We start from the raw sequence: 22307 nt of genomic DNA, 5'->3' as shown, positions 1-22307 counted from the left end.
ACAGTTGCTCCAGCAATTTGGCAGCGACCGTCCAGCAGGAGCAGTCTCTTGCCCCCCACCTCCACCCAGAACTTCAGTCCAGGAGCTTTATATACTTCTCCATCAACTGCCATCTAGTCTGGTAACTGACGACTTCACCTTGGAGGAGGGGAGGCAGGGCCTGGGACCTGAAGTTTCACAGCACTCACAGCCCAAAGGAGAGAAGGAACCTGGGGACTGGGGCAGATGGAGAAGAGGAACTTGGGGACAGGGGGTGATGAGGGGCTGAGGGCACCAATGATGGTGCTCAGGGACTCTTCCTGGCTCTGTGCTCAGGAGCTACCCTTGGCAGTGCTCATGGCACCATATATGGTCCCAGGTTCGGGATCAAATTAGGTCAGCCAAAGCATATTTTCTTTTTAAGGCTTTTGATACTTATCACCAAAATGCCTTAACATTCACCTCCAATTCCATAGTATCTGAGAATAACTATCTTCTAACTATCACCTTAAGACTTTAATGATCTGTGCCAATATGGTAAGTATAGTGATAGTTCATATGTTAAATTGTTTTTGTTCGTTTGGAGGTCGTGCCCAGAAGTGCTCAGGGGTTCTGCACTCTCGAATCGCTCCTGGTGGTGGTCAAGGCACCATATGGAATGCTGGGAATCAAATCCAGGTTGGCTGCATGTAGGGCAGAGCCCTACTATCTCTCCAGCCCTTACCTTAAATTTTTTTTTATCTTAGTTACTCTCTTATATTATTTTTTTTCCTTTTTTTTTTCTCTTATATTATTTTCATGTTTATTGGCTATCTATATTCTTTAATGAGTTACTTATGTGTTTCTTGTTTTGAGAACATACGCTTTGGGGGCTACACGCTGCTAAGTGATTGGGGACCAGGTGGTGCCGGGGCTCAAAACCTGGGGCTCCAGCCTATTTAGCTATCTTTCCTTGCCCCCCCCTTTTTTTTGAGTCACACCCGCAGCGCTGTTACTCTTGGCTCTATGCTCAGAAATCGCTCCTGGCAGGCTCAGGGGACCATATGGGATATAGGGATTCGAAATACTGTCTGTCTGCATGCAAGGCAAATGACTCACCTCCATGCTATCTCTCTGGCCCCTCCTGGTATTGTCTTTAGCTTCTTACTCTTTAAGGGTAACACCTGGCAGGGCTTACTCCTGGCTCTATGAGTGATCCTTCCTGTTTGGGACTTGGGATTGTAGTGATTGGGATTGAATCTGGGTTGTTGCCTGCAAGGCAAGTGCACTGCCCCTGTACTATTTTTTCCCTAAGCTTCTTTTTCTTTTTTGGACCACACCCACAGCTGTCAGGGGTTACACCTAGCTCTGCACTCAGAAATCGTTCCTAGCAGGCTCAGGGAACCATATGCAATGCCAGGGATCAAACCTGGGTCAGCTGTGTGCAAGGTAAATGCCCTACCCACTGTGCTACTGCCAGTCCCACCTAAGCTTACATTTTTTTTTAAAATCAGGATCAAAGAAAGTGTTTCCTCACAGAACCTAGTCAAAAATGGTACAATAGAAATTTAAAGCATGTTATTTGTTATTAGCATAGTTATCTTAATCTTCAAAAATGACCACAAGGCTGAGAAATAGTACAGGGGTTAAGGTACATACCTTGCATATCACCAGCCCTAGTTAGTTCCTCAGCACCACATGGTCCCCAGGCCATTACCAGGTACAGCTCAGGAGATCCCAGAGTTTGGTTGGTGTGTTCCTAGAGGTGCCCCAAGCAGTTTGGAGGTGCAGGTAATCCTGGCACTGCAGGACTCCCATATCGAACCACTGGCCAGGCTGGCTAAGAATGCCAGGAGGAGGGGCCGGAGAGATAGCATGGAGGTAAGGCATTTACCTTTCATGCAGAAGGTCATCGGTTTGAATCCCGGTGTCCCATATGGTCCCCTGTGCATGCCAGGAGCAATTTCTGAGTACGGAGCCAGGAAAAACCCCTGAGCACTGCCGGGTGTGACCCAAAAACCACAAAAAAAAAAAAAAAAAAAAAAAAAGAATGCCAGGAGGCCTAGGAGGGAACCATGGGTCTCCTGAGAATAACTTAAATTATTTTTTGTTTTGGGGCCATACCTAATGGAGAAACTACCCTGCAAAACAACATCAACAAAACCACAAAACCCAGTTCTTCCAGGAAGATAGTCTCCAATTGTGCAAAATTCACAAGATATCTGCTAGGGGAGACCTTGGGAGGTCCCCTACTATTTGGAAAAACTATAGGACTGTATTCATGTTGAGAGAGGAGTTTGGCATCTGTTTGAAACTTGAATTAACTAGAAACCAAACTAAAGAAATACTGAGAAGGATTACGGTGTATATTGGCAAAATCAATTAATGGAATCATACACATGACAAGTGTGGGGGCTAGAGAGAGGACAAAAGTCAAGGCATAGACAAAAAGTCAAGGTCTTATAGACAATAGATCCCTAGCACATGGTCCCTGAGAACTGCCAGGTTCAGCCCTAGAAGCCCCTGAATGCTTCTGGGGTGGTCTGGGCAGCACATCTAAGGCCCCTGCATAGAAGTACACACAGACACAGACACAGACACACAGACACAGACACACACAGACACACACACACACAAAGGTCTTTGCATAGAAGTGCACACAGACACACACATCTCCTTGCACTGAAATGTACAGACACACACACACATCCTTGCATTAGAGAACACACTGACACAGACACAGATACACACAATGCACAAATAAACCAAATTATGTACTGTGGAGCAACATGGAAGAACTTAAGAAAAACTTCAAATATAATAATATAAATGCAATCCTGTAGGAAAAACCTGGAAGAAAAGGCCAGAATGTAAAAGTTCTTTGTTAGATGGGACTGTGGTTATTTTTATCCACAAGTGATCTAAAATGTAGGACAAAAAAATTTACATACCCGAGTCTCCAAGTTTATATTAGCAGTTTTTCCATCTACAGTGACACCAAGAATAGTACCATCTTTTACACTCACACAATCTTCTCCAAATATGTCCCTTAAGAAAAAAAGATGCAATATCAGTGGAAAAAGCATGTAAAACTACTTTACATACTTGGGGGAAAGACATTCATCTACTTCCTAGCTGGAAGCAGAATAAAGTAAAGTATCTACTGGCTGAATCTTTGAAGGTTCTTAATGGGAACTTGAGGCAAATGCCATATTAGGAAACCAGGTTTTTTCTAACTGTGGTCTTCATCAGGGTTTGCCAGGACTCTCCCCTACCCCCAATTAATCATCAAGATCTGAGGACCAGGTAAAATACTAATTTTTCCTTTTTATTGGTTTGGGGCCACACCTGGTGGTGCTCAGGGATTCCCACTCTTGGGGATTGGAGGACCACATGAGGTGCTGGGGATCAAACCTGGCCCGGGTACATGTAAGGTGAGTGCCCTATCCATTGTGCTATTTCTTTAGCCCACAATTTTATCCTTCCCTACTTCCCTTCCTCCAGGTTTCCTGGCAACCCTTCTGATATATGCGGTCTCAGGGCTCAAATCCAAGTTGGCTGTGCGCAAGGCAATTATCTTCACCCCTGCACCATCTCTCCAGCTCTTAAATAAATACATACATTCCAAAAAAATACATGTTCTTACCTACCCTCGTTTTATTGATTTTATAAAAATGGTTAAAATTCACAGCTATTTATTGGCTGCTTTGTTCAGCAAGCACTGTGCTTGGCACTTTACAGATGTTATCTTTTTTTTTTTTTTTTTTTTGGTTTTTGGGTCACACCCGGCAGTGCTAGGGGTTACTCCTGGCTGTACACTCAGAAATCGCTCCTTGCAGGCTCTGGGGACCATATGGGATGCCGGATTCGAACTATCGTCGTTCTGCATGCAAGGCAAACACCCTACCTCCATGCAATCTTTTTGGCCCTTACAGATGTTATCTTAACTGGTAATAACGTTGGTAAGGAGTCCTTCACATGGGGAAATAAGTGTTTGCTTCAATGTCTTATGGCAAAGGCGCAGCAATGCTTATACCCCAACCCAAGGATCCGAACTGAGCTGCTTCCACACTCACTGGCGATATACTCCTTTTTGAAATTCAGATGCCTCCCTGGAGTTAAATTGTGTTTTCCTGAGCTTTGCCCATGTTCCAAGTGTCATGCCAAGTGCTGTGGATATGTAAATTACTAAGACACTAAGACATTGCTTCTGGCAAAGAGGAACCACAGTTTAATCATTAGTTTCCACACTTGTCCCATCAACTTTACAGGCATTCACAACAGGAATCCAGTCAGAAAGCTGGATGCAGGCAAGACAAGAGGGTCAGGTTAATGATCTAAAAGGCCAGCTGGCAGTCACATGGGTCCAGGGGCAGTATGGCCATTTGCTCTTTCAGGCAGTTATTTGCTAGGTAAATAGAGTTTAACTCCTTACCATCAAATTATTACTACACAGTCCTCAAGTTTATACTGGAATAGAAGTTTTTTTATTTATGGTTTTTGGACTATCCCTGGTGTTTACTCCTGATTCTGTGTTTGAGTGCCAGAGATTAGAATTGGGGTTATTTGCATGCAAGCAAGTGCCTTAGCTGCTGGATCATCTCTCAGGACCAGCAGTATGGGATGGAAAAAAGTGGATAAAAATTGGAACTGGGGCAGGAGTGATAGCACAGATGGTAGGCACTTGCCTTTCATGCAGCTAACCTTAGTTTGATCCACGGCATCCCATATGGTCCCCCTGAGTGCCTCCTGAATGCAGTTAGGAATAAACTCTAAATACTTTCAGGCATGACCCAACCAAACCAAACAACAAAATTTGGACTGTATGTCAGGAGTCTATGCAATATTTGGTATTTCAGCCCTTTGAGCTTGTGTGGTCCTGGAAAGGGAACTGTAAGTGACATAGACAAGAAATGTGCACCAGTTTCACACTTAAAGTTCTTTAGCCATTATTCAGAGCCACAAAATGGCTGCTTATGAAGAGCTATGAGAGTAGAAATTTGAGAGGAAAGAACCATTAACATAAATATCTCCAAGTACATGAGCATCTTATGAGAGATTACTCTCGAAGAAGCTCAAATTATTTTATTTTTTGTTTTTTTTTGGGCCACACTTGTTAGATGCTCAGGGGTTACTCCTGGCTAAGAACTCAGAAATCGCCCCTGGCTTGGGGGGACCATATGGGACATTGGGGGATCGAACCGCGGTCCTTCCTTGGCTAGCTCTTGCAAGGCAGACACCTTACCTCTAGCGCCACCTTGCCGGCCCCAAGAAGCTCAAATTATATAAAAATAAATTCAGATGTTTTATTTGCTCTCCTTTTGGATACAATACATAGCTTAAACTATAGTTACTCAGTAGAAAACATTTAATATGTCTATTTAAGAATTCATTGGAAAAATGGGGCCAGAGTGGTGGTGCTAGAGGTAAGGTGTCTGCCTTGCAAGCACTAGCCTAGGATGGACCACGGTTCGATCCCTGGTGTCTCATATGGTCCCCCAAGCCAGGAGCAATTTCTGAGGGCATAGCCAGGAGTAACCTCTGAGTGTCACTGGGTGTGACCCTCCCCAAAAAAAACCCCCCAAAAACCCCAACCAAACAAAAAATATTCAGTGGAAAATCAACTGAAGAAAGGTTTAAGACCAAATAAGCCAGTTTTCAGAACAATCCTAATTTGGGGAGGGGGGTTGTGTGGGGATTGGAGTGCACTCCATGGTGCGCAGGAGGACCATGTGCTATCAGGGGACAACTTGAGGTCCTTGTAGACAAAGCATGGACTCCAGCCCTTTGAGCTAACTCCCAGATCCCAGAAAAGTTACTCTTAAGGTCTAAATAGTTTAGGAATTTAGCACTTATTATTGTTATTCTTGCCCACAACACCTGCCAACAGAAACCAATCTGGAGGCTCTGTATTAAGTAAAGAAAGAAAAAACCTTACAAGTCAAAAACTTTTGTACCTGAAACCAGCTAAAGCAGGAAGTGGTTCAAGTCATTTTAGTCCCTCACAGCCACCCAGCAATGAAGCCAAAATTGAATTCAGGTTTTACCACCCTCTGCTTTACTACCATGCCGAGCAATATTCAGAGAAAACTTACTGAAGCATGATCTCCAACCTTTTGCTATAAACGTGCATTTCTAATTTTTTAGAGAACTTCTGTTGTACTGCACCTGAAAAGAGAAAGACAGTTGAATTTCCAAGTTTCTATTTAGAATAACTTCCAAATCAATAATCCACCATAATTTCTGCAAGTCAAAGGGTCTAACTAGAAAATCCTTTAATAAGTGACAAATTTTCTGAAACGAACTGATAGTTTTGTTTATTTCTTGTTTTAGTTTTTGCAGGGTGGAGGGTGGAGTTTGTACCCAGTGGTGTTCAAGGGACTGAGTGGTGCTGGAGATTGAACCTGAGTCTATCCAGGCAGCAGACAGCACTTGCTTCAACACTCTGAGCCATACAATTTATAGTTCATATTCTCTTTTTTATGTGTGTTGTTTTTCTGAAGGTAAAGATTTTATAATTAGACTTGAAACAGTTCACACCTGTTGTAAAAATTTAAATAAATTTTATTCCAATGTTTCTTGAATTTTCCCATATTTCACTTAAAAGGAGTGAAAATACTTTTATATAAATAAATTCTTCAATTGAACCACCATGAGATAGTTACAAAGTTGTTCCTCACTAATCTCTCCAGTTTCGCTACTACCCGCCCCACTGCCTTTTCCCCTGGCTACTTCTGGAGCAGACATTTTTCTTCTCTCTTTTTCCCTTTTCTTTTTTCTTTCTTTTTTTTTTTTTTTTTTGGTCACATCTGGCAGCGCTCAGGGGTTACTCCTTGCTCTACGCTCAGAAATCACTCCTGGCAGGCTGGGGGACCACATGGGATGCTGGAATTCGAACCACCGTCCTTCTGCATGCAAGGCAAAAGTCCTATCTCCATGCTATCTCTCCTTTGTTTTTTTTTTTTTTCTTTTTCCCCTTTTTTTCCTTTTAAACACTGTTGTTTGCAATATTGTTACTACAGGAGTATCATACATAGCACTTTATTTCTTTTGAGTACCCAGTTCTTGTCCAGACACTCATTTCCAACTATGATTATCATACTGGGTCCTTCTCTGCCTTGACCACACTCCTCTATTTGTGGCAAGCTTTCTACCATGGATGGTCCTCCAGTCCCTTATCTCTATTATCTTTGGAGATTATTACCATACTACTTTTTTTTATATCCCATAAATGAGTAACCATTTTATTGTGTCTATCCCTCTTCCTCTGACTCATTTCGCTCAGCATAATACTGTCCATATCCATCCATGTATATATAAACTTAATGACTTCATTTTTTCTTAACAGCTGTGTAGTATTCCATGTGTAGGTATATCAGTTTCTTTAGCCATTCATCTGTTCTCAAGCACTTGTGTTGTTTCCAGATTCTGGCTATTGTGAATAGTGTTGCAATGAACATAGGAGTACAGAGAGCTTTTCTGCATTGTATTTTTTGAGTCCCTACGGAATATTCCTAACAGTGGTGTTACTGGATCATATGGTAGCTCAACTTCTAGGGTTATTATTATTATTTTTTGGTTTTGGGGCCACACCTGGCAGCGCTCAGGGGCTACTCCTGGCTCTGTGCTCAGAAATTGCTCCTGGCAGACACGAGGGACCATATGGGACACCAGGATTCAAACCATCTTTGATCCTGGGTTGGCTGCTTACAAGGCAAACTCCCTATTACTGTGCTATCTCGTTGGTCCCTCAATTTCTAGTTTTTTGAAGAATGTCTATGTTGTTTTCCAAAAAGGCTGGACCAGTCCATATTCCTAGCAGTAGTGAATAAGAGTCCTTTTCTTCCTGCATACATGCTAGCATTGGTTGTTCTTGTTCTTCTTGATGTGTGCTAGTCTCTGTGGTATGAGTGATATCTCATTGTAGTTTTGATTTGAATCTTCCTGATGATTAATGATGTGGAGCATTTTTTTCATGTGCTTTTGGCCATCTATATTTATTCCCTGACAAAATTTCTATTCATTTCTTTTTCCCTTTTTTGGATGGGGTTTTTATTTCTTGTTAAGTTCTACCAGTGCCTTATATATCTTGGATATATCCCCTTATCAGATGGGCACTGGGTGAATAGTTTCTCTCATTCTGTGGGTGGCCTTTATATCCTAGTCACCATTTCATTTGAGGTGCAGAAGCTTCTTAGTTTAATGTAGTTCAATTTGTTTATCCTTGTTTCCAATTGCTTAGCTTGTGATATTTTTCTTTTTTCTTTTTTTTTTTTTGGGGGGGGGGCTTTGGGCCACACTTGGCGGCACTGAAGGGTTACTCCTGGCACTGTGCTTAGATATCACTCCTGGCAGGCTCGGAGGACCATATGGGATGCTAGAGTCGAACCCAGGTTGGTCCCAAGTTGGCCCCAGGTCAGCTGTGTGCAAGGCAAAGACCCTAACCACTATGCTATCACTCCAGCCAATCAGTGATATTTTATCATGAAGATGCCTTTAGCCTCAATGTCATGGAGTGTTCTACTTATGTTTTCCTCTATGTATCTTATGGTTTCAGGTTTGATATCAAGGTCTTTAATCTGTTTTGATTTGACTTTTGTGTACAACATTAGAGAGAGGCTTGTGTTCACATTTTTGCATATAGTTGACTAGTTTTCCCAACATCACTTGTTGAAGAGGATTTCCTTGCTCTACTTTATATCCTTGTTCTTTTATAAAAGGCTAATTAATCATACATCTGAGTGTCAGTCTTAGTATATTCAAATCTATTAATTGATTTGAGGGTCTGTCTTTATTATAATACTATCTGTTTTAATGACTACTGCTTTATAATACAGTTTGAATTTGGAGAAGTGATGCTTCCCATATTTCCCCCAAGAATTGCTTTAGCTAATCATAGATTTTGATTCTTCCACATGAATTTCAGAAGTGTCTGACCTCTTTCTTTGAAAGATGTCATGGGTATCTTTATAGGAATTGTATTAAATTTGTATAATTCTTTGGGAATATTGCCATTTTATCTTATTTTGGTTTTTGGGCCACACCTGGTGATGCTCAGAAATTGCTCCTGGCTTGGGAGACTATATGGGATGCTGGGGTATGAAACCGTGGTCCATCCTGGGTCAGCCGCGTGCAAGGCAAAGCCCTACCACTGCGCCATCTCTCCGGCCCCAAGTATTGACATTTTAATAATGTTAATCCTCCCAATCCATGAGCAGGGGATGTTTTTCCATTACCTTGTGTCCGCTTTTATTTTTATTTATTTTTGGTTTTGGGCCACACCCGGTGATGCTCAGGGGTTGGGTTAGTGTGCGCAAGGCAGACACCCTACTGCTTGCGCCACTACTTTTATTTTTTGAAGCGGTGTTTTATAGTTTTCTTTGTATACGTCTATCACCAATTTAGTTAAGATGATTCCAAGCTACTGATTTTCTGAGCCATGAATGCAAATGGGATATTTTAAAAATATCTAAGGAATGAATTTTAACTCTATGAGTTCTAAACATATGTCTAAGCTCAATGGTCCTAAAACCTTTTGTTACACTTAAGTCAGGATATCAAGACTTCTCCAGGATTATGGTTTCTGTTTTTTAGTTTCCAGAACCACTGGAAAAGGGAAAGAATAGGAAAACATGAAAGAATTCTGTACCTTTCCGTACTTTCGGGTTTGACTGAACTTCTAAAATCACAGTTGTCACAGTATCTGCATACATGTCATTGGAAGGGTTTGCCAGCCACTGTAAAGCAAGAGACAGAATTAGGGAGCTACAGTACTAGCCAACACAAAAGTCTCCACTTACCCTGAACTGCACTCAGGAACTGTCATTTCTAGCATGTGTACTGAGACATCCTGTTTACTGAACATCAATACTAATGTGGAGCTTCACTACTTTTGTTAACAACAGCACAATGCACTGAGCACTTTCTTTGAAAGTTTTCGATAACTGAAAACATCCTGGGGTACCACAAAGTGGGAGAATTGCTCATATGAGAGACTTTTCTACTCCTTGACATACGAAATAGTAAAACAAATTATTAGCATCTGCATTACTGTTGCTATATAGAAAATGTTTAGATATATTATTGGCTGCAGAGTTTTGTTTTAGTTTTTCTTTCGCTACACCTACCAGTGTTCACAGTCACCCCTGGTAGAACTTATGGAACTATGTGGTGACAAGGACTGAACCCAGACTTTTATCTTGCAAAGTCTATTGAATCTAAACTAACCATATTTAAAAAAAAAAGGTCTTCGTGGGATATATGGCACAGTGGCAGGGCACTTACCTTGCATGGGTACCAGCCTCAGATTGAAAAAAACATACTTACATATCATAATAGTTATTTTTACAGATTGGGAAGAAACTAATTTTTCTACAGTATGTGTGAATGCTTAAGACTTTGTTTTAGAGGCCAGAGAGATATAGTACAGCTGGTAGGGTGCTTGCTTTGCATGCCAGAAGTAATTCCTGAGTGTAGAGACATGTGTAACCCCCGACCTCCAGAGATAGCCCTAAAACCAAACCAAAGCAACAAATGTTTTTGTTTTAAATCTCTTTATTTAGGCAAATCTTACCTCTAGCACCACCATTCCTGGTTCCTGTATTACAGTAATATTCTTAAACACTTTCAAAGCAGGTTTTTCTTGAATTTCTAATTCTTCTACATCACCTGAAAAAAGCATTAGAAATGCATGTGTTTTTTTTTTTTGAAAATTATCATGAAACTAAAATTAAAACAGAAACAGAAAATTTAAGCAAAACATAAAATTAGGTATAGTTAACCAAAGGAGACTTTATTTTATTTTATTCATTTATTTTTTTTAATGCCCAGTGGCGCTCAGAAATCACTCCTGGCAGGTATGGGTAACCACGGGATGCTGGGATTCGAACCACTGTCAGTCCTGTATCGGCTGTATGCAAGGCAAATACCCTACTGCTGTGCTATCTCTCCAGCCCTAAAGGAAACCTTAAACACAAGAAAGTTTTACTGCTATTTTTAGAATTTTATGTGCATTGACAATAAATGGTCTTATTGCATTTAAAAAGTTCATCAGTAGATTTTCAGAATTTATTGTTTTTTTGTTTTGTTTTGTTTTTGGCCACACCTGTTTGACACTCAGGATTACTCCTGGCTATATGCTCAGCAATTGCCCCTGGCTTGGGGGGACCATAGGGAATGCCAGGGGCTCAAACCGCGGTCCCTCCTAGCTAGTGTTTACAAGGCAGAGGCCTTACCTCTAGCGCCACCTCTCTGGCCTCTATTTTCAGAATTTTTACATAATGGTTATAATAACATAATAAAGTGCAAATAACAGCTGTGAAATTCTGGATTTGAAGTGAGAATACAGTAGGTAGGTGTTTGCTTTGCATGTGGTTGACATGGGTTCAATCCCTGGCACTTCTGAACACTGCAACGTGTACCCAACCTTCCCATTCCAAAAAAGTTCAATTCTGAGACAATCAGCAAAACCGAGTATATAGTTTTTTCTTAGCTATATATTAGACAACTAACTCAGGAAAAAAAAAATCCCAAACTAAAAACCAAGAACAAGAACACAGTTAAGTGAATCTCAACAAATATACACACCTGTCAGTTTCTGTAGCTGGTAAAAGAGCAAATTAAAAGGACCCGTATATGGGATGGCTTGGGTCTGTTTGACAGTGCTCATGGCCAAGTCGGTATAATCTGAAGAAAATAAGATAAAATATACATCAAGAAACAACACTGGTAGCAAAATTTGCAATCTACAAATACATATTAGGAGTGAAGACAACAAGGGGGTGAAAGCAAAGGAAGGAGATGTGACTGTCAACCTAACAGTCTGTTCTTCTGGTTGGGCCCGCACTAAACTTCACAGGCCCCTTTGGGTAAACTGACATTCTATCAGTCAGAAAGTCCCTCACTTACCACCCAAGCAGCCTTAAGTCAACAAGTCTGCTGTTGCTGTCCTCTGCCATCTCTCTTTCCTGGCAAAGTCCCTCCAGATCTTCTAGGCCCATTCTCTCCTCACATACTAGGCAATTCTCTACCATTGGAAGGACTGTGTGTAACTCTTCCCAAAATCTGCTTTTTTCATTAGAAGTGCTTGCTAGGGAGCTCAGGTTGGGCTTTTTATTGGTTTGCTTTTCCATTTTGTTTTGTTTATGATTTGTTTATGATTTTTTGGTTTTTTTGAGGAGAGATACTGCATCAAGGCGTACTCCTGGCTGTGTTCAGGGATGACTCCTAGTGGTGCTTAGGGGACCCATGAGGTGGAGGGCTGGCTATGTGCAAGGCAAGTGCCTTAGCCGCTGTACTATCTCTCCAGTCCTGGGCTGAACTCTCCACCCCCCAATTTAATTTTATTTTAGGCACCATGATTTATGATACTGTTAACAGAAAGGTTTCATGCCTATAGCACTCTAGCACCTCATCCTCCACTGAAGTACCACTTCTCTCCATCACTGCCCCAGTGTACCCCAGGCTTGGCTTGTAAATGAATCATTAGTCTTCCAAGTCTGGCATAAAGGAAGAACTCCGTGCTGGATAAAGGAACAGGTCTGTTCTGCTGTGTGGTGGCCTAAAAGCTGTTTTCTTAAGTCTGTTTCTTAAGTCTTTTATAAAGCTATTAGGACTATTATTATTGTTTTGGGTCATTCACAAGGTACACAGGGGTTACTCCTAGTTCTGTGCTCAGGACTCTCTCCTGACTGGCTCAGGGGACATATGGCTGCCGGAAATCGAATATGGGTTGGCCGCGTACAAGGCAAATGCCCTACCGGCTATACTGTTCTGGGCATAGGACTTACTATTATTAAGAGGTCAGATTGAGCATGGTTACTTACTTGATGGTAGCAACATATTTACTGGGAAAGTAATGATGGCCTGGGTTGAGTTAGTTCAACTGGCTGAGTACAAGCAAAGTTTACTCTATGTGTGGGAAATGCAGGTAGGATCCCTGGTACTACTGGACATCATCCCTGAGCACCACCACCGGGTCCCCAAATAAACTAAAGTAATGATGACTTAGCACATCCAACCAGGTATCACATATGAAATGTTTATAAATCTAAACCTTGGCAAAACAGCAACCAAATTTAAAATTTTTTTTGCTATAAGTTCCAAGTACTGTAGCCTTTAGCTATATGGTTGATGCTACATATCTGAAATAACAAAATATAATACAATAAAAAATTGGGTTTTATATTAATACATTTTTACATTTATATTGATACATATTTTACATTTTTTACATTTTATATTAATACATTTATTTATTGAAATAAATCATAACCAGGTAGTCTAACCAGGGTTAGAGCAATATTGTGCACTGGGTGTTTGCTTTACATTTTGCCAACCTGGGTTTGATCCTCAGCACCCTAGATGGTTCCTCAAACCTGCCAGGAGTGATCCCAAACATAGAGTCAGAAGTAACTTACCTGCCAGAGGCCAGATGTAAGTCCTAAGCACAGGGCTTGGGTATGGCTCCAAACACCACATCACCCTTCTCCTCCCCACACCCCTCGCAAAAATGATCATGAGGGCTGATGAGATAGGATGAAAGACATTAAGACACTTGCCTTGCCTGTGCTGATCTCAGTTTAATCCCCCAGAATTTCCAAGTACTACTAGAAATAATCCGAGCCCTGACCTCTGAGCACAGAACTAGGAGGAACACTACCAGGTGACCCCCCCACCACTCCAAATATAAAATTACAAAAAGCTGGGCCCGGAGAGATAGCACAGCGGCGTTTGCCTTGCAAGCAGCCGATCCAGGACCTAAGGTGGTTGGTTCGAATCCCGGTGTCCCATATGGTCCCCGTGCCTGCTAGGAGCTATTTCTGAGCAGACAGCCAGGAGTAACCCCTGAGCACCACCGGGTGTGGCCCAAAAAACAAAAAACAAAACAAAACAAAAAAAATTACAAAAAGCAAAAACCAAAACACCATGCTGACTGGTTGCTCTCTAGGATGGTCACTTTAAAGACCCCGAAGAGTCTTCAAAATCCAAATCCAACTTGTCTTGTTGGAATTTAACATTCCTTCAGAAAATAGAAGTACCAATAACCTACTGTGAATAACAAAAAAGATCATAAAGGTTAGTAAGAGTACTTAATCTGTCTTAGAAACAAGCATGTATTCCCCTTCGCAGGGGTCTCAAACTCAATTTACCTGAGGGCCGCAGGAGGCAAAGTCGGGGTGATCCTTGAGTGCAAAGTCAGTAGTAAGCCTTGAACATTGGGGGGTATGACCCAAACAACTAAAACAAAACAAAACAAAAAATGATTCCTCTAGGGCAGGGCCACAAAATGTTGTACAGAGGGCTGCAAACGGCCCGTGGGGCCGCGACTTTGAGACCTCTGCCTTAAAGGAAGAAGATGCTACTTACTAAAGTATGTAGTTCAAGGAAGGTTTTTTTTTTTTTTGGTCTTTTTTTTGGGGGGGGGCCACACCTGGTGATGCTCAGGGGTTACTCCTGGCTATGCACTCAGAAATCACTCCTGGCTTGGGGGACCATATGAGATTAAACCACAGTCCATCCTAGGTTAGCACGTGCAAGGCAAATGCCCTACCGCTTACGCCACCGCTACGGCCCCAAGGAAGGTATTTTTTCCTATAAAGCTACCTAAGTGATTAACTTTGCTTAACTGTTTTATTATTTGATAAATTCATAAAATTTGGCCTCTAGGTGAAAGATGTTCTTAAAGATTTCTTTCAGTATTAACATCAAGTTGTATTTGACATTTAATAGTATACTTACTAGAGAGGTCACAAGGAGAAAGTATATGATAATTAAAATTTCTCTTAACAAGTATTCCTGAGACTCGCTGGCCCTGTTCAGGCTTTTTGTCTGCTAAAAAGCCCATGACCTATTTAAAAAAAAAAAACAAAAGACTTGAAACAATAGCTTGATGAAAATAGAATCTTGCATAATGGAGCTTTTCTGGTACTCAAGCATAAAGACATCGACACATTTGAGTGATGGAAACAACAGAATAACTTAGAGGAAAAGATACAAAATGCTATTATTCTTTATGGTCAGGATAGTGAGAAGGCTATGAAAAGTGGCAGCCACAAGGCCACCGGACAAGTCACTGGAAAAGAATGGCAGGTTAAAGTTTAGTTCTAATCAGTTCAGAAAAACCCGCAAAAAAACTAGAATCAGAAAAAAAAAAAAAAAAAAAACTAGAATCAGAAAAAGCCTAAAAATGCATTATGAGGGCTGGAAGAGTGTACAAGTGTTTAAAGCATGCTGGGCATGGTGGCTAAGCCTGATTTAATCCCTGGCACCTACAAGGTCTCCGGATATTGTAGGGTACAGCCCTAGTACCACTGGGTACTCCCAAACTGTATGGCATGAATGGCATCATACCGTCAGGCCCTACTGCCAAACTGACAGCCGGGTTGGCCAGAAACTGCTGGTGGGATCCCCACACCTTTTGAGCATGCTTGGGAGTCCCTTTTCCAATCAAAACAAAAACAAAACAAACAAAAAAAAAATGGTAAGAATTAAATTATTTCTGTTTATTTTCATTTTGGGGCATATCCAGCAGTGCTCCAGGATTTCCTCCTGGTTCTGTGAACAGGTTATCACTGCTAGTAGGACTCAGGGTATACCTGGGGTGCCAGGGATCACAGCTGGGTCAGATGCATGTGAGACAAGTACCTTACTGTAAGGACAATGGATCTGCCCCAAGACTGGTCACTGTGGCCCAAGAATGAAATTCTTATAGTACATGGACTAAGTAGACAGCCATCATCATCAAGTGCACTATTAATTTGAGTAATTTATATATATACACTTTTGAAGATAAGGCTGGAGTAGAATGAAAACCCCAAGCCTTTCTTTACCTTGGCTAGTTTTTCTCCTCTGAAGTTCAAGGTGACTGCTTCTGTGTTTCGAGGATTATGGACCTCTATGTGAACTTCATCGTTATCTTCGTACTCTCGAATCAGGGCTGCTTTCAACCTGGCCATTTCATTCTGCTCCCCATGCACTAATATCTACATGGAACAGATTTTTCCAGATCACAAGAAAATATTCTTAGTTCAAATTAATGATGTCTCTCATCTGAATTAAACATAGAACAAGTGATATACCTGAAGTCATTGAACTTTACTTCTTTTTGTTTGTTTCTAGGCTATACCCTCTGGTGCACAGAGATTACTCCTTCCACGCCCAGGAAACACTATTAGTGGTGCTTGGGGGACCATCTGAGATGCTAGGATGGACATGGGTCAGTTGCATGCAAGTTAAATGCTCTACCCTTTATGCTATTGCTCTAGTCCCCTGAATTTTACGTTTTGTTGTTTTTGGGGGGCTACAAGGCGGTACTTGGGTTACTCTAACTCTGCACTTAAAAATAGGGCTGTTGCAGTGGCACAAGCGGTAAGGTGTCTGCCTTGCCCACGCTAGCGTAGGATGGTCTGCGGTTCGATCTCCCGGCATCCCATATGGTCCCCAAGCCAGGAGCGATTTCTGAATGCATAGCTAGGAGTAACACGAGTGTCACCAATGTGGCCCCCAAACCAAAAACAAGCAAACAAACAAACAAAAAAATAACTGTTGGTGGATAGGGGAATCATATGGGATTCTGAGGTCAAACCTGGGTTTGCCATGTGCAAGGCAAATGTTGTACTATAGCACTGGCCCTGAACTTTACTACCATTAAGGACTGCCAGTCACCATGTTATTTCTTAGAATCATACCTGGCCAAGGATAGCAGGCCAAGTGGTGCTGAGGATCTCAGGATCTCCATTATTTGAGTCAACATCTAAAATGAACCTCCCCTTTCTTTTCTTTCTTTCTTTCTTTTCTTTTTTTTTTTTTTTTTTTTTTGTGGGGAAAGAAACCTGGCAGTGCTCAAAGCTTATTCCTGGCTCTGCATTCAGGGATCACCTCTAGTGGTACCTAGCTTTGGGGATCATTTGGGATACCAGGATTAAACCAATGTCAGCTGCATGCAAGGCAAGCACCTATCTGCTGTATTATCACTCCAGTGTGCATCTAGTCATATGTAACAACAACAAAGAGATGAGAAGGGTGAGGGGTAAAAGTGCCAATGCTAAATCACGTTGTATCACAATACATAAAATTTTTTTTTTTTTTTTTTTTGGTTTTTGGGCCACACCCGTTTGACGCTCAGGGGTTACTCCTGGCTATGTGCTCAGAAATCGCCCCTGGCTTGGGGGGACCATATGGGACGCCGGGGGATCGAACCGCGGTCCTTCCTTGGCTAGCGCTTGCAAGGCAGACACCTTACCTCCAGCGCCACCTACCCGGCCCCAATACATAAAATTTGATAGAATAAAAATACCAACATAGGAGCCAGAGTGGTGGTGCAAGCAGTATGGTATTTGCCTTGCACACGCTGACCTAGGATGAACCTTAGTTTGATCCCCTAGCATCCCATATGGTCCCCAAGCCAGGGGCGATTTCTGAGTGCATAGCCAAGAGTAATCCCTGAGCATCACTGGGTGTGGCCCAAACTAAACAAAATGAAACAAAACAAAAAACAACATAAAGCCTTTGGTTCCAGCTACTCTTACACTTGGAAATGTGTTTTACCTCTTTCCTTTGCCAACAAGCCCCACAGTGTCCTTCAATTAGAAATACTGTGGGTTCTTTTCAGCTTACACCTCCCTCAAATTCTTTTTGTTTTGGGGGCCACACTCGGCAGTGCTCAGGGGTTACTCCTGGCTCTGTGCTCAGAAATCACTCCTGGCAGGCTCAGAGAAATTAAACCCGGTCTCTCCTAGGTCTGCCATGTGCAAGGCAAATGCCCTACCACTGTGCAATCATTTTGGCCTGAACCTCCCTCAACTTCTATCAAAGTAGAATACCAGCCTTTTAATGACACAAAACTTAAGAACATAAAGGCACACGTCTAAGGAGCTACATAACATAATGCACATCTATTTAACTTTTCTTTTTTTTTTGTTTTTGTTTTTGTTTTTGGGCCACACCCGGTGATGCTCAGGGGTTACTCCTGGCTATGCACTCAGAATTTGCTCCTGGCTTGGGGGACCATATGGGACGCCGGGGAATCAAACTGCGGTCTGTTGAAGGCTAGCGCAGGCAAGGTAGGCACCTTACCTCTAGCGCCACCGGCCCGGCCCCTATTTAACTTTTCTTATTTGTTTATTTTGGGTTGGGGTGGAAAGGTTTGGGCCACACTCAGTAGTGCTGAAGAGTGAACCTTGGTGGTAGATTCAATAATGTGAAAGAGAAAATTAAAGCACACTGTTTCCTTTAAAATGAAAGCACTTGGGTCAGGGAGATAGTACAGTGTGGAGAATGTCTGACTTGCACATAGCTGACCCAGGTTTTATCCCTGGCACCTCATGTGGTCCCCAGCCCCTCCAGGAGTGATCTGTGTGTAGAGCCAGGAACAAGTCCTAGGCACCGCCAGGTATGGCCTAAAAATCAATAATAAATAAAAGCAAATTAAATTAAAGCACTTGGTGGCGAACTGTAAATTAGGTCAGATCTAATTCCAAGTGTTCTGTTTAAAATACTTTATTAGAGATCAGAGAGGCAGGACAGGGAAAAGGTGCTTGCCTGGCATGCAACTGAACCTAATCCCACCCCCAACAACACTTATGATCTCCAAGTCCCACCAAGAGTGATTCCTGAGCACTCCCTGGTGTGGGCCCAGAAACGAACAAAACTACTTTAAATAGAAGATAGTATTTGACTTGGATTTTGGCTGCTGCAAAGCACCTTTCCCCAGCCTCCTTTAACACTATCAGACAGGTCCAGACTAACCACATGAGGAGGTTTCAAAGCTCGAATAAATTCACTGGTTTGCTGGTAGTCTGTGTGAGCAGAGAAAGAGATGTAATCAACCGACATTTTCAATGGTAACTTCTGTCCAGACATGGTCGTGATTTCTTCAGGTTCAGACATGATATGCTGTTAAAAATAAAGAAGAAACAAAAACCAAAATTAAAAATATTTAAAAAACAGGTCGGAGAGATAGCATGGAGGTAAGGCGTTTGCCTTTCATGCAGAAGGTCATTGGTTTGAATCCTGGCATCCATATGGCCCCCTGAGCCTGCCAGGAGTGATTTCTGAGACATGGAGCCACCCTGAGCACTGCCGGTGTGACCCCAAAAACCAAAAACAAATCCAAAAAAAAAAAAAAAAACCAACCAAAAAACTATGCAATTAGAGATGGGTATACTTGTCACTTTTTATACAGCCTATAAATCATGTCAAATTTAGTATTTTTTTTTGTTTGTTTTTGTGTTGAGACCACACCTGGCAATGCTCAGGGTTTACCTCCTTGCTCTAAGCTCAGGGAATTCCTCCTGGCAGTGCTCGGAATACCATATGGGATGCGCCGGAGATCAAACCTAGCTCAAGTTGCATGTACAGCAAATGTCTACTTGCTGTACCATCTATGGTCGCCAAATTTAGGATTTTTAGCGACACAAATCATGCAAACATGACTGATTAAATAAATAAATGATAGTAAACATCATTCAATTAATAAGTAAATTGCAAATACTTATTTAGGCTAGTATTTAGGCAGTAAAGTAAGCAGACTAGCTAAAATTTAATATGCTTGGAGTGTCAAATGACAAGTATAACTTGAAGTTTTAAATTTGATTTTGTTTTAGTGGTAATCAGGGGACCCTCCTGGCTCATGCTGAGTTTGCTCCCAGCAGGGTGACTGACTATAGAGGGGTGCTGATCCTGCATGCAGCATATGCATGTATTTGAGCTATTTCCTCACCCTCTTATAATAGTTGTCTATTTTTTGTTGTTGGGCCATACCTGATAGTACTAAGGAATTACTACTGGCAGACTCAGGGAATCATATGGGATGCCAGGGATCGAATCCAGGTTGGCTGCATGCAAGGCAAACACCCTACCTGTTGGGTTATCACTTTGGCTTCTGCCCCCCCCCCTTTTTTTTTGCGACATCCGGCAGAGCTCAGGGGTTACTCCTGCTCTGCACTCAAAAATTGCTCCTGGCTGGCTCGGGGGGGGGGGGGGAACATAGTGGGATGCTGGGATTCGAAACCATTGTCATGCTGGATCAACTGCATGCAAGGCAATGCCCTACTGCTGTGCTATCTCTCCAGTCCCCCCCAAACCCTCCGCTTTTTTGATGTTTTTTCCTTAAATAAGGGGTTACACCAGGTGATGCTCAGAGATTACTCCTGGCAGTGCTTATGGGACTAAATCTGGGGTCTCAACTCGCAGCCCCTCGGGCCGCAAATGGCCCTCTGTACATTTTGTGGCCCTGCCCTAGAGAAATCTTTTTTTTTGTTTTGTTTTGTTTTGTTTTAGTTTTTTGGGTCACACCCGCCAATGTTCAAGGCTTACTACTAACTTTGCACTCAAGGATCACCCCTGACCTTTGCCTCCTGTGGCCCCCAGGTAAATGAGTTTGAGAACTCTGGACTAAATGGATATTTTAGATCAAATCCAGGTCAGATTTTGAGATCAAATTTTGAGATCAAATCCACGTACAAAGCAAGCACCCTACTCACTATATTATCTAACTAGCCTCTCATATGTTATTTTATTTTTTTTAAATAGGGGCCTTACCAGTGATAACAAGGGGTCTGCTTGGTTTACATGTATAAATTCAATGACTCATTGGTAGGCCCAGTCACATGTGGAGATGTTTGGGGGGGGAGGGGGTGTCATTGGAACCGGGGATGGAATTCAAGGCCTATCATGCTCAAGGAACACGCTCCATCCCTTTGAGCTCTCTCCCCGCCAGGAAGCTGTAACTTATTTTTTTTCTTTCTTCTTTTTGGTTTTTGGGCCACACCCGGCATTGCTCAGGGAATACTCCTGGCTGTCTGCTCAGAAATAGCTCCTGGCAGGCAAGGGGAACCATATGGGACACCGGGATTCGAACCAACCACCTTAGGTCCTGGATCGGCTGCTTGCAAGGCAAATGACGCTGTGCTACCTCTCCAGGCCCGGAAGCTGTAACTCTTATAATAAGAAAGACAAACTCGTAATCCCAATGATTCTCTTGTTTTGAAAATAGATCACTTTTTAAATGTGAAATTTGTATTTTTTAATTTGGTAATCTACTTTAAGTAAAGAGCCACTATTGTCAAAATATTTATAGAAGGAAATTAAAACTGTCACAACACAAAATCATACTGTATTTAAAATAAAAAAAGTCATCAATTAGATAGAGGTAAGATTCTGAGATGCTTGATGTTTAGAAACTGACTCGAAAGTTTTGTACATCAATGTCTGTTACTAGGAGTTAGCATCAACCATTCTCAACACTAGGAATACAGGCAAACAACCCAAACAAGCTTCTCATGAGATTACTTGTGAATAAATCACATCACTAGGTGGAGCATCCATGTGTTGGTCCCAAATGGCCACCTTTCTACGCACACGATTACAAACTGCAGGTGACTGCTTCACAAACTGTGCCCACAACTGCCTAATTCCTCTGCTTTATGACCATCTCCATGGAGCCATTTCTGTCCTCTTTAAAAACAAAACAAAACCTGTTCTATTTAAAGAACAGGGTGCTGGCCCCCTTGTGGGCTGACTGTGGTGCAGCACAGTGGTTCATGACTGACCCTTGGCAAGGGTACCCTTCGACACAGTACCCTGCGATGATGACACCATTTCTCTTATCAGTGCACCAGCTCTCAAAGAGCTCTCTGGACAAGCCACTCTGCATCAATGCCGGGGGGAGGCCATCACCACACTGGGCCCAATGTCGTCAAAATGGTCCATACTCTGATAGGGGCAGGAACACAAAGGTTTGGCAAAGTATTATTATTTCTCAAGAATAGTGAAAGGTAAAAAAGGTTAATCACATAGACAAAAGGGACTTGGCAAAACTAGTAAGCATTTCTGTTTTTTAATTTTTGGATCACACCTAGTGGTGCTCAGGATCTGCCCATGTGCCCTCTAGTTCACTAACATCACTCAGACCAAATTAATGTATTTTTTCATTTTTTAATTGAATCACCATGATATGCAGTTACAAAGTTGTTGATGGTTAAGTTTCAGTCATACAGTGTTCTAACATCCATCCTTTCACCAGTGCACACTTCTGCCATTGATGTCCCATTTCCCTCCTGTCCCCTACTACCTGGCCATGCCTCGATGACAGACACTATTCTCTCTTCCTCTCTCTGTCTCTATGATAGATATTATTTTCTCTCTTTTTTTTCTTGCTATTCCCCTTTATCGCCTTTCAGCACCCCAGTTCTTGTCCAGAATGATAATTTCCAACTATTATTGTCATAAAGGGTCTGATGAAACATTTTAAAGAAATATTTTAAGTCCAATGTTCAAGTTCCAAATAAGACAGGAAAAACAGCGAACAAATTGATATCTGTATATATTGTTCTTCAAAATCCATTATA

The 22307-nt window shown here is 41.9% G+C and overlaps 1 protein-coding gene across 1 annotated transcript in view; it reads right to left on the bottom strand.

Moving 5' to 3' along the window:
* Positions 1-22307, bottom strand: part of CPSF3 (cleavage and polyadenylation specific factor 3) — a 45297-nt gene that overhangs the window by 434 nt on the left and 22556 nt on the right. Inside the window, 10 exon segments of the mRNA XM_049784554.1 lie at positions 2910-3006; positions 6054-6126; positions 9608-9695; positions 10532-10626; positions 11545-11643; positions 14698-14806; positions 15789-15941; positions 18706-18852; positions 21506-21622; positions 21625-21672. Coding sequence (XP_049640511.1) covers positions 2910-3006; positions 6054-6126; positions 9608-9695; positions 10532-10626; positions 11545-11643; positions 14698-14806; positions 15789-15941; positions 18706-18852; positions 21506-21622; positions 21625-21672 — 1026 coding nt within the window.

Source organism: Suncus etruscus, chromosome 12 (assembly GCF_024139225.1).
Source record: "Suncus etruscus isolate mSunEtr1 chromosome 12, mSunEtr1.pri.cur, whole genome shotgun sequence".
Classification (NCBI taxonomy): Eukaryota; Metazoa; Chordata; class Mammalia; order Eulipotyphla; family Soricidae; genus Suncus; species Suncus etruscus.
The sequence above is the reverse complement of the archived record's forward strand: the minus strand, read 5'-3'. Positions and strand labels throughout refer to the sequence as shown.